At 50.4% G+C, this 13,063-nt stretch overlaps 1 protein-coding gene across 3 annotated transcripts in view; it reads left to right on the plus strand.

Annotated features, from left to right (window-relative positions):
* Positions 1 to 1,833: 1,833 nt before the first annotated feature.
* TGM6 (transglutaminase 6) overlaps positions 1,834 to 13,063 on the plus strand; it is a 38,870-nt gene continuing 27,640 nt past the window's right edge. Inside the window, exons 1-2 of one of the 3 annotated variants that reach the window (XM_037017539.2) lie at positions 1,834 to 2,019; positions 12,406 to 12,579. In XM_037017539.2, coding sequence (XP_036873434.2) covers positions 1,989 to 2,019; positions 12,406 to 12,579 — 205 coding nt within the window. In that variant the 5' untranslated portion in view covers positions 1,834 to 1,988. The remainder of the gene's footprint in view (positions 2,020 to 12,405; positions 12,580 to 13,063) is intronic. The other 2 variants (XM_017679774.3, XM_037017538.2) reach the window with 2 other exon arrangements.

Genomic DNA, 13,063 nt, shown 5'->3' on the forward strand with positions numbered 1-13,063 from the left:
AGGCCTGAGTATGAATTGTTGTTGGGGTTTTCTTTCTTTTTTGGGGAGGTGGGGGGTACTTTTGAATGGCCTGTCTTCTGGGCACCCCAGTCCAGGTAAACCCAGGATGAAAGATGAGCCCTGAATGAGACAGTGATTAGTAAGGTGGAGCCTGATCCTGCACAGGCAGAAAAGCAGCTTCAGAAGGGTCCCGGGCTGCCTGCCCATGGGGCACAGGCTGCACATATGAGGAAAGTCGGCCCTGGGCCCATGCCAGATGTCAGTAATTACAGGCAATGCAAGTAGCCCATTAAAGATGCTTGCCTTGCACCACACTGGCAAGCTGAGCTCAACCCCTTTGCACTTTCTATAAAAAATCCAGCCACATCAAACACTGGGGTTTTATACACTTTCCCAAATTCTCAGGTGATCATAGGGAGCAATGGTGCCCACACGGCACACAGACCGCCTGCTGCTCCTCAGCCTTGTCTCAGTGTCCACCCTTCCCACTTCCCCTGTCCCCCTGTCCCGGACCCTCCCAGCCTCAGTGGCCCCAGCCATCCCCTCAAGGCACTTCCCAACAAAGAGAAACTTCCCTCCCATCTCCCATGAAAATAAAATCCCCTTATTTCATTCCATAGAAGATTTTAGAAGCTTAGAAGTCCAGGGTCCTTGAGCCCTGGAATCTTAGACTTTGACGTAGAACCGCACTGAAGAACAACTGAGTCCAGCCCCTTTAGTTGACAGGAGGAGAAGCCGGGGTTCTGAGATGGAGAGGTGTTGCCCGTGGTATACGGGGCACCAACAGCTGCCAGGTCTCCAAGCTCCAGGCTGGAGCCAGCTCAGAGTCCAGGTGGATCAGCCTTGCCTGTGACCAGAGCGCCACTCCCCTTTGGTTAGTCACCTCCTCCCAGAGCTTAGGCTGACATCACTCCTAACAGGGAGGCCTTGCAAGACATCCAAAGGACAGAAGACCCCACAAGAAATCAGGCTGAGGGTCTCCTTCTAATTTCCAGGGTAGATTTAGCCCAGGCAGAGGCAAGACCACACACCATCCCCATCTCCCCACCTCAGAGCTCAGAAATCCCCAAGTGGAAGTTTGGAGACACGGAAGGGGTGCACATGCTCAGGAACAGTCTAACTCCCAACATACAGGTGATTGAAAGAGAAGGGACCAGCCGTTCAGGGTTCCCATGCCTCCAGACCCTTTCCATGAGTTATGCTAGTACCTCCTCAGTCTCCCCATAAAGAGGGGTCACTGTCTTCATCTTCCAAAGGCTCAGGGGGAACCACAGACCTCACTGAGGTCACGGAGTGACCAGGGGCAGGAGCTGGCCTTCAGCCCCAGGCCTGTGTGGGCCTAAAGTTTGTTCCTCTGAAACTCAGGGCTCCTCCAGCAAGAGTGAGCCCACGGCGTGGGGGTGCAGGGGTGCGGGAGGGTGGGGTGTGGTGGGCAGGGTGCTGGGAGAGATCACCAGCGTGCCCCTGTAGATGCTGCTGGAGCCCACGTGGAAGAGAGAAGAACCACAGAAGCTTCTCATCACAGCCAGGAGGGGAGGAGACACCCCAGACAGGAAGCCATGAGACCTGGGTCCTAGTCCCAGCTCTGCAGCTTACACTTTAGAGAAAGTCCCTAGCCTCCATTTTCTTTTTCTTGTGGTTGGGCTGTTGTGAGGGGTGTGACTGGGTGGCCATAAACCCAGATCCCACCCACCTCCCTCTCCTTCCTCCTGGTCCGTGCCAGGCTTCCGACCTTCCTGACCTCAGTTTCTCCCACACACCAGCTCTCAACTCTGCATTTGGAAAGCCTTTTGACTAGAGCCCTTCCCACACTGGACACCTTTTAGGTGCAAACCAGGGCAATTATGTGTGATTAGGGGTGAGAAGGGCCACGCCTGCTCTTGATTTCTGCCTGTCCTGCCTGGGAGCGTCCCCAGATTTGCCTAGCTAACTCGGGCCTGGCTGCTCCAACACGCCGTGCTGACGGCCCACACCATCGCACAGAGGAAATGAGGACTCGGACTGGGCCTGGCATGGCAGGTGAGTGGGCAGGGCCTGGGGGCCTCAGGGCACAAGGGCCCCTGAGAGGAGCTTCAGGAAGTGGGAGTCTGGGATGAAACTTTGCTCACTGATCCTTAGGATTAGCTGCGTGGTCCGTGAGCTGTTCCCACACGTTCATGAGAATATAGGAACCCAAAGATGGAAAGAGCCAGCCCAGACCACCCAACGAGTCTGCAGCAGGACCCTTCCTGGGCGTGGGCCAGGCCTACATGCCCATGCCCCTTGCTCGACTGGAGGAAGGGAAGAGGGGAACTGAGATCTTCTCACACTGTGTACATTGTGCATATCCAGAAACATCTCTGGGCGTAGATGGGAACTGTGGGCAGGGTGGGGAGGACAGAAAGGCCCCATGGACGCATCCTCTTCTATTTCCCATCCCAAAGGTTCGGGGGCAAGAGCAGCTCTGTCTGACATGAAAAGAGCTATGTGAACTTGAGCAAAAGAATTTTCCCTTGGTGCCTCCTTTCCTCATCTGTAAAATGGGAATTACAGCACAAATCATCTCACAGGCTTGTTGTAAGGAATCAGTGAGACCAAGTGCCCATACCCTCCACAATATCTCATGTCAGGTCTTGTAGACAGTAAACTCAGAAAATGTGCCTCCCTCCATGGCCCCAAGATAGTGAGGGCGAATCCCCCTCCCACCCTGCGGCCTTGTTCCCTAGTAAACAATGACATGTTTTATACCTACTCTGGGTAGGTGCTGGGGGCCAGTCATGAACAAGTCAGCAGAAGGAGGGGTCCTAAAGGATCTCAGAGGGGATCTTACAGGGAGTCTTCTAGGCCTTTAAAGGATGTTTCTAATTCTATGCCCCCTATTTTCAATTGTTCAACATCACGTGACAATTATATGAGGTAGCTCTTGTTTATATTTTTACTTTCAAAGGCAGGTATTTAAATTGCCTTGTCATATTGGAAGTTCCTCTTCTCACTCACTGCTGATGGTTGCTAATATTCCTGGGCGTTCTGGGCCCTCCTGGCTCTTGGGGTGGGCCTGCTCCCTTAGGACCAGGCCTCGTCACCCCAGCTCACACCCCAGACTGCTGCTTTGAGACCTGAGCTGCTTCTCCCCATTAGCCCTGCATTACTGGGGACTGGCTTTGCTTCCTTCAGGACTGCTTTTCAGAGCTCACCCAGAGGTCCCTCTTCCCTAAGTATCTGACATAGTCTCAGTCTTAAATTCAGTCCAGCTTACTTGCTAAGAAAGGACCTTTTGAGGAGCACAGTCACTGATGGGGGTTACAATGTCAGGTCTGCTACTAACTTGGTAGGTGGCCATTCTTCTCCCTGCACCTCAATTTTTCCATCTGTGAAATGTCAGAGCTGGATGCCTTCACACCAGTGCATAAGCTGACAGGCTGCATTCAATCCCCCAGCCTTCGGGCCTTCCTTGTTTCTTGGGGACCTGTGCCTCAGAGCAGCAGACCACGCCTGCCAAGCAACCCGTGCAAAGCCTGGGTACAAAGTGTGTGGCCTGCATGCCGCTCCGCTCCTTTCCCTCCCTCACGCTGTCTGTGGACACATCACTAGTTGACCCCAGAGCTCTTCCCTGCAGAACCTGGATGTGACCCCAAAATACTCCTCAACATAGGTCTTCAAGGAGTCCCTATCAGTTGACCAATGATAGGCCAACCCTTTTGCTGTTGTTGAATTATAATAGTCATTCAACCCAGAAATTCCAAGAATTGAAGAAAATATTCTGTGTGGGGTTGGCTCTGACTGGGAGGGACATCGGGTTAGAGTTGATGGGCCACTGCCTAGTGGTGAGAGAGGGGCCAGCAACTTCCACAAGGACCGGGAAGGAAAGGGAGATTGGGCAGTGGCCCCAGGCCACTCCCTAGTTAATCACTTAGCCGTGGACATCAGGTGCCCATGACACTAAGCATGAGGTCATAATGGAGCCCATTAAAAACGAATTACGTCAGGTCCAGAGTCTGGGAGATGTTGCTGCCTTCAGCAGAGCGCCCTGGCGCCATCCCTGGGGCTGCCCCAGAGACCTGGGCAGGAGGGCATCATCAGCCCTTTGCTGTCACCCGAGGGTGGGAGGAGAAGCAGCTGAGCTGAGCGAGGGCTGGGCTGGGGCTGGCGACGAAGAGCTGAGTGAGTGGGAGGCCACCTCTGCACACAGACCCTTCCCTCCAAGTAGGACTCTTTCTTAGGCTGACTTCTGGGGCCAGCTGGTGAGCAAGTGAGCAAGAGACAGAGGGTGAGTTTCTCTGGAAGGGAGTGGAAGGCAGGCCAGATTGTGAGGGACCGTGAATGTGAGTTTGGGGACTTTTGAACAGAGAAAATGACGTGCTGGCCCTGATGCAATAGGAAAAGTCCCTGCACTTCACTGAACCTCAGTTTCCCCACAGTAACAAGATGGACTGAACAGGATGAGAACAGAATGTCCTGAGGCTATTGGGGCCACACAGTAATTTAAGCAAGAGGGGAAGAGGGGAAAGTAAAGAGAAAACGATGTGTGCGGTAGCCGGGAGAGGAGGCCCGAGGTGGTGGTGGGATCTGGGGAGAGGAAGAGCTGGCGAAGTAAAAGCCCCGTCTACTGACCTTGAAACTGTAGGCTCACAACTGTGCTCAGTGCCTTCTAAGTGGGGAGGCCACTCCCCTTGGTTGAAGCTTGTCCTAGGGTCTTTATGAATGGATTTTCCTTTCATTCTCAGAATTTCCAGATTTAGGAGATGGATTTTCTCATTACCCTATTTATGACCATTACCTCATGCTAGAACTCTATGAGAAAGGGATTATTATTATTACTGCCATTTTCCTGGGAAGGCAATCTGAGCCTCAGAGAAGTTGATTAACTTATCCAGGCCACACAGTGCATAAGTGGAAGATTCAGGAGAGCATTAATTGGCAGAACACTGGAATGGCAGCCAGGAGTTCTTGTGCAAATACTGATGATAGTATGATTAATAACATGCACATTTACTGAATTCCTAATATGTACCAGGTCCTGTTCTAAGTACTCTATGTGAATTATTTCATTCAGTCCTCACAACCCAAGGAGGTGGCTGCTATCATCACCCCCATTTTCACCATAAGACTGGGGTTCAGAGAGGTTCAGTCACCTGCCTCAGGTCACAGAGCTGACAAGCAGCAAAGCCTGCATGTGAACTCCTGTGTGGGCCTCTGCAATCAGGCTCCTGATCACTGTGCACCGTGGAAAGGAAGGTCAAGAGAAGAAGGTGGGAGGGAGAAGGGAAGGAGGACAACCACACTTGGGGGTCTGGAGGCTTTGGGGTGACAGTGTGGGTGGAGAGAATGACCTTACTACATCCCTTTTCCCTTGCGTCTAGCAGACACAGCAAAAGGCTGGGGTCAGGGGCCCTGAGCTCAGGGCTGGGAGCTCGCCTCTTATATCCCCAGGATGCGGGCCCAGGGCTGGCAACACCACCCATTCTGTCCTCGGGGCCTCATCAACCACAGGAGTCCCAGATGAGACATGGCCTCTCCCATCCCTTCCCAGTGCCCACCAAGGGGCTGTGACAACATCAGCACACTTCAGGAGTCCTGGGGGTATCAGAGGCACTTGATTCAGCAAGCCGCAGACTCAAACCCTCAGAGTCCTTATAGGTCATTTCACAGATGAGAAAACTGAGGCCCAAGAGAAGGAAACGACATAGCCTAGGTCCCACAGGGAACAAGTGTCAGGTTGGCCTGCCTGAATCAGAAGCCACACACTCCACCCATCTCCTGGGTCCATGACTGTGGAAGGAAGGAAGGAAGGAAGGAAGGGCAGGTCTTGGAATGTGACAGCTTGAGAGAGAGGATTACGGGTGGGTGGGGAGCCTGGTGCGCTGATGGGGCGTGGGCGTCGATCCTCAAGGGTGTGCCAGGAAGCTGGTGGGCATCAGCTCCTCTTTCTACACCCAGCCAAGGGACAGCGAATGATGTTCATTCATTCATCCAGCCAACATTCACTGAGCATCTATTATGCCCAAGACGTGAGCCAGGCTCTCACAATCCAGAGACAATGAGACTCAGGCCTCGCCTTCACAGAGCTCACAGTCCAGTGGAGGAGAGTAACACACAAGGGAGTAACTGTGACCAGGCCCCCTTTATGACTTTCTGGGACAGAAGCCTGAGTCTCAGATAATAGAATTGGAGCTGAGCACATGGAGGAGGTGATGGGTTTATCCTGATGGGGACTCTGGAAGCAATACTACAAGCACATGTTTCTCCTGGCCTTGAGCTGCCCCGTATATAGGCTCCCCACCCCTGTGCCCTTTAGTCCCTGTGGGGGCTGGAGAGGATGCTGGCTAGGGCAGAGCTGGGCTGTCATCACCAGAAGCGCTGCTTTCCCCATGCAGGATCCTGGCTCCCCGGCCCTGACCATCAGCCCACACATGCCAGGTCATGGGGATATGATGCTGATGAGTCAGATGGCTTAGATTACCAAAGCTGCAGCTCCAGGGGCAGGTCACACAGGCTCCAGAGCAGAGACCTGGGTTCAGACGGTGTAGCTGGTGGGGGTGGTGGGTCAGGATTTCTTGGTAATAGCTCTGCAAAACCATCATGGGGCAAAAGGACCAGATGTGTTCTGTGGGTCTAACGGGGAGGCAGAGTGGGGGCAAATGGGGAGAAGCTGCCAGACAAAAGGCCTTGGTTCGGCAGAAGGAAGGACTGCTTAACATCTGGGTGGTGTGTGAGCTCCTTGCAGAGCCATGCAAGCTGCAATTATGATCGAGTATCCACCAGGAATTTGGCTGAGGGAGTCTGACCTGGGCAGGAAATTGTGAGAGAGAGAATTTCTGAGATCTGGAGATAATGACAATAATGGCCTCTCTGACTCATCCTGCCCTCTCCTGCCCCCCATGTGATGAGTCTACAGATGCCCAGGGGGTGGTGGGAGCTGGTTTGGGCTGACAAGGGAAGGGGAAGCCATGGCAGAATCCTTCGGTTGAACCTGTGCCCGAGGTCTAGGAAGTCTCCCCATCTCCTAGCTGTAAGCATCCCTGGGGCATGCCAGGGCTGAGATAATTAGAGCGACTTACCTCCTCCCCTACTTCTGACTCATCCCCTAGGAAAACAATTGCATCCTGTTCTGGCCTATCCTTGCATAGGCTGCAGCTTGACTCCATGAGCTACAAATCCAAGGCAGCAAGAAGTCCTTTTCTTCCCGTCTCTGGGTCTCAGTTTCTGTCGGTGAAATGGAGACCTGGACTTATACAGGCCCTTCCAGCTCTTCCGCTGGTAGGTGAGACAGCCTGTGCACCAGGCGAGTGGGCTTCCTGCCTGGGTTTGCAGACCAAACAGTGGCCACCTGAGCTCAAAGTTCTGGGACTGTTCCTGCCCAAGAACTGCGGGACTAACTCAGTGTGAAGGCTTCGGTTCTACTTTCAAATGGGAGAATTGGCAGTGAATGGAGGTCCCCTTACACTGTTGTTCCAGCTGTAGGAGCTTCCAAGCTTGGGACACATGTGTCAGCTCTGTAAGTTCCCATTCACATGTTCGGTCATTATCCCCTAAGCTTGATGCCAGGCTAGGCCTTCCAGCATAGGCCAAGCCAGGAATAGCCTTTTCAATGGAGCTCAGGCTTGGGTATTGAGACTGTAGCAGCTTAGCTCCTCATAAGTGAACACTGGTTAGAAAGCTCTTGCAGTCTAGACAGGAGAGCCGTGAGGAGCTTGCCCTAGGGTAGCGGTGGAGGTGGAGACCTGTGATGGATTTGGGGCAGATTTTGGAAGTGGTGCATCTGGACTCAATGATGGATTAGATAAGGAATGTGGGTGCAAAGGGGAATCACAGAAGATTCCCTGGTTTGAGCCTGGGCCCCAGGAAGCCCAGATTCCCTGGCTTCCACTAAGACAGGGACAGCAGGGATTTGGGGATGGGGTGGGGAAGAAATCAAGAGTTCTGTATTGGGCATTTAGGCTGGATTTGCCTAGAAGCCCACCAAATGGAGATTTCAGATAGATGTTTGAATCTATTATTTGCATTTCAAAAGAAGAGACAGAGTGGAAACGTAAACTTGAGTGATAGCAGCAGACCTCAATCAAAACCACTTGATTCTACCAAAAAAATTCCATTAGTATAAAACCTCAAAAGATAGGAGTTTAGAAGCTCCATTCTTTCCCTCCAGAGATGCTCCTTATATAAACATGCCCACCTCTCCCCAGTTTCACGTACCAGGCAGGACTCAGAGGAACTACTTTGGCCACAAAGGTCCTGTTTTCCTTCCCCCAAGAGTGGGCATCTGGTGCCTGTAAGTGTGTATAAGTAAACAAGGTCACTCCAGGGATTTTTTTCCAAATAAAATCTGTTCTAAGGTGCTTTCTTTCTCTTCTTTTTGATATAGAAAAAGCCAGTGTGGTTTTTGAAATTCTTCTGCACTGCAGCTGCATAAAAATCATCCCAAGAGAGTGGCTTAAAACAATAGTCATCATTTTATGATTATCACCGACACTGGACTTGGCCCAGCCAGGCAGCGCCTGCCCAGGGTCCCCCTCATCATTGCAGTCTGACTGTGACTGGGGCAGAACCATTGCAAAGGCTTCTTCTGCTCATATCTGGTGCTTGGGCTCCTCAGACATCTCTATGGTGATCTTGCCTTGTGGCCCCTCCAGCACATGTTTTCTGTCTTGTTGCACTTTATCAGATGATGACAGATAGATAGATAGATAGATGATAGATAGATAGATAGATGATAGATGATAGATAGATAGATAGATAGATAGATAGATAGATAGATAGATAGATAGATAGATAGATAGATAGATAGATAGATAGATAGATAGATACAGATAGACAGACAGGCAGGCAGACAGATAGATAAACAGATAAGGCTCAGGGCTCCAAAGCAGTCTTTTTGGTTGACTCCTCCTAAAATCCTGTAGGATAGGTGCTATCCTTACCTCTGTTGTTTAGATCAGGACACTGAGACTCAGAGAGTTGAGATGACTTGCCGAAGGATACATAAAAGATGGCAGAACTGTGGTCAGGGTCCAGGTTTGTCTGGCTCCGAAGCCTGTGTTTTCTCCATTCTACAACCTGACTACTCAAGATTTGACAATTCCTGGTCTCAGCCCTTGATCAGAGAGGCAGGATAGCATCGAACCCTGGAACTACCATTACTAGCTGTGTGCCCTTCATCAAGTTCCTTAACCTCTCTGTGTCTCTGATTCCTAATCTTTAAAACTGGGGTGATAATAGTATTAATCTCACAAGGTTGTTGTTAAGATTAAGTGAGTTTACCAATGTAAAGCACAGATGATAGTGTCTGACTCATGGTAAGTATTACATATGTTAGCTCTTGACTTATTCTTCTTATTATAGTTGGGGGCCAGGAGGCTCAATTGGGACAGCTTTACCCAAGCTCTGAGTTAGGGTTTGCATATTGGAAAGAAGAGCTGAATGTTATTACTGAAGAAGGGTCCTAAAGATTTATCCAGACACGAGAGTTTCATGTTGAGAAGTTTAGCAGGTACAAATTAACAACCCAAGCTTGGATATGAAAGATATGTCACATTTACTGACACTACTTAAATCTAATTAAATCTAACCTTGAGTCCTGACCTTACTGGGCTTGTCAGAAAATTCTATCCCAGGTATTACTGGGGATCCCTCCATGCTTCAGTCACCTATTGCTGTGTAACAAACCACCCCTACTCAGAGGTTTAAAACAACAGCAATCCCCCTCTTGCTAACAAACCTGCAGTTTGGGCAGACCTTGGTGGGGAGAGCTTGTCTCTGCTGCATTTGGTACCAGCTGAGGCAGCCTGCCGGGCGACTGGAGGATTTGCCTGCGGGATGCTCACTTCCAAGGCTGCCAGGTTGGTGCTGGCTGTCAGCTGGGAGCTCAGTGGGCTCTGGGTTGGGGGTCCTGGTATCTCTCCACTTGGGCTTCTCCATGGGCCATCTGGCTTTCTTCAAGTCATGGCAGCTGGATTCCAACCAAGATCAAGCAGCTCAAGAGAACCAGGCAGAAGCTATATCAACTTTTATGATCTAGCCTTGGAAGTCACAAAGCGTCACCCTGTCTTAGCCACAAGTTCTCCCAGATTCAGTGGGAGAGAATATATATCCCACTTCTCCATGAGAGGCATATCAACACCATATTACAGGAAGAATAGATGCAATGGGAGATAATACAGCAAACACTTCGGAAAATATAATCTGCCACTCCCCCAACCAAAAGATTAGCTGAAGATTCTAGAGTCTTTCAAAAGCTAAACATTTTGGCTGGCTGTCTCTAGACCTTGGCCCAGGTGAGCACTGCTCTGATGCCCAGGGTCCGAGACTGGGACTTCCAGGCCTGTGACTCCTGTGTGGTCAAAAAGGCAGCACAGCCAAGGGGTCCTATACAAGCTTAGACTCCGGGCCAGATGCCCAGCTCTATCACTCACAGGCTGTGTGATTCTGAGCCTCAGTTTCCTCATCTGTGGAGTCAGGATAATAATGACATTCCCTCACATGGTTTATGGAGGTTAAATGAGATAATATTTATAAATTACTTAGAAAAGTGATGGGTTCATAGGAAGTTTTATTAAATAAAACCTATCCAATAGTCCAGCCAAGAATTACTGAGCACTTACTGTGTGCTGGGTACCAAATAGAATAGAGCCAAGGGCCCAGTGCAGGTGCCCTGGGGCAGGGGGTGCTTGGGGACATTGCTTCAGTAGTTCTCAGCTGTGGTACTGTGTTTCATAGGATGGTCATATCGATTTACATTTCATCCCCTGTGCTCTTACAATGTGATATAGGCCCATTTTCATCAAGAGTGGCATGTATTCCCTCCCGTGAGCCTGCACAGATCTTTGTAACTGCCTTGACCGGCACCAGAGCATGGAGGCAGCAGTGTAACTTCTGAGGTTAGGCCAGAGAAGGCGTTCCAGCTCCCACCTTGTCTGCTGGATCACTTGCTTGGGGGGAAACAGATGCCACACTATGAGGACTCTTGTCAAATTTGCTCTTAGAAGTTTGAGATGTATCTGCTTAACGCTGACCTCCTCCACTGGACTGTCAAGTGCCTCACCCCAGGGTTGTTTTTTCTCCCATGGACTTTTGGTCTGTAGCACCCAGCACGATGCCTGACACCTGAATGAATGAACCCTGAACAGAGGGAGGTAGAGGATGGTTGGGTTGAGGCTGGACACCCCACCCACCTCTCCCCTGGAGACATTCCATTCAATTTAGTGCCACCTTCTCAAGCAAGCCTGGCTTGGCACCTTCAGACCAGGCCAGGCCCCACTGTTATGCACTCTCTCAGCTCCACGTACCTTTTCTTGACAGCATGTATCTAAATGACAGTTATTTGTCAGCTCACCTGTTTAATGTCACCCTTGCTTATCTGGAATATAACTATCAGTTATTGGACTGTTGTATTCTAAGGGCTCTAAATGACAATCAGTTAGCCTTGCGATCAGTCCCACAACATATTATTTTTCCCACCCTACGGAAGGCGAAACTGAGGTTTGGAGAGGTCAAACAGAAGATAGTTTAGCCAGTAGAGCAAGTCAGGATATGAACCCACTCAACTGACCCCAGAGACTGTGCTCATAACAACTGAGAATGGCCTCACTAAGAATCTCTCCAGGGCAAGCCCACATCTATCTTGTTCACCAATATATCAAAGGACCAGACAGCAGCCTGGAAAAAAGAATGCCCCTAAGTCAGTCCCAGTATTTAGATTCCATGTTTGCAAACTGGCTTACTTGCTAAAATTTATTTTAAACTCCAAATCACTACTCTTGGCACTTTTGTGGTCGTTCATAGCCATGCACAGAGTGGTAAAACACAGAGTCACCTACCACGCGTGCTCCCAGCTGAGATCGAGCGAGGTGACACTCTGCTTGTTCTCACTCTCACACTGTGAACAAGCATCCTTTCGCAGTCCATTTAATGCCATGTTTTTTGCATGTTTGTCCCTTTTTGCTGGTGATTTCACATTTGCAACAGCCCCACAGCAGGGCTGAAGCACGGTTCCTGTGCACGGGGAGGCTGTGATGTGCCTTACAGAGAAAACAAGTGTGTCAGATGAGCTTCGTTCAGGCGTGAGCTGTAGTGCTGCTGTCCATGAATTCAATGTTAGTGAATCAACAATATAGTAAATAAAAAGTCTTTTAACAGAAACACATATAAAATAAGGTTATGTACTGATTGGATGAGAAAAAGTTGTTGTGACCAGAGGCTCACAGGAACCTACTGTATTTTCCTTCTGAGCGACACTCAGTATTGGCTAACTCAGGGTTCACAGTGACTTTACAGAACGTAACTGCCTCGAATAACCAGAACCAACTGTATATCACAGAAAGTGGCTTCATGAACAAATGACTGGCAGGCCAAAGCAGATAGCAGGGCAAATCAGGCATGGATAAGGTATGTGCTGAAGGCTTGGTTTCTTGCTGTCCTCTCCCTGCTCAGGGGTCAAAGTCACCAAGGTGGACTGGCAGCAGCTGAGGAACTGTGCTGCCCACCGCACAAGGGAGTACCCTGGCCCTGAGCTGGTGGTTCGCAGGGGCCAGACATTCGTCTTCACATTGGAGCTGAACAGACCCCTGGACAGCGAGGAGACCCTCATCTTCACAGTGAAGACAGGTAACTGGCTCACCAGCACCCTTCACTGGTCTACAGTCAGAAAGATTTATCTGGTGACCAGTGACCTGAGACCCTGTGGTCATCAGCCCAGACTTCAAGGGAAGCAAGTCCCTGTAAGTGGGCTAAGCCCCAGACCCTGGAGACTTTTGATGACAGCTTTCTGAGGATGGCTTAAAGTTGTTGTTAGCAGGCAGTGGGAGAGATGAGATGACTCTGGAATTCCTTGCATACCAAGGAATCCAGGACTTTTGAGCTCAATCTTTTCTTTCCTGGACTGACAAAAGGCAGACTATGGTTTCAAAGGGTCTTTCTCTTTTATCCAGGAGGTGGCAGGTGGAGGGGATGAAGGGACCATCAGAACAGCTGAGGTGGGCCCCAGTACGCCTCTGACCTTGTGTCTTGACGAGGTCCTTCCCCGCAGCAGTGTCCCAGCAGCTCAGCAGTTTGACCGTCCAGGCCTGTAGCTTTTCCACTTCTCTGGAGC

This window comes from Manis javanica, chromosome 5, assembly GCF_040802235.1.
Source record: "Manis javanica isolate MJ-LG chromosome 5, MJ_LKY, whole genome shotgun sequence".
Lineage (NCBI taxonomy): Eukaryota > Metazoa > Chordata > Mammalia > Pholidota > Manidae > Manis > Manis javanica.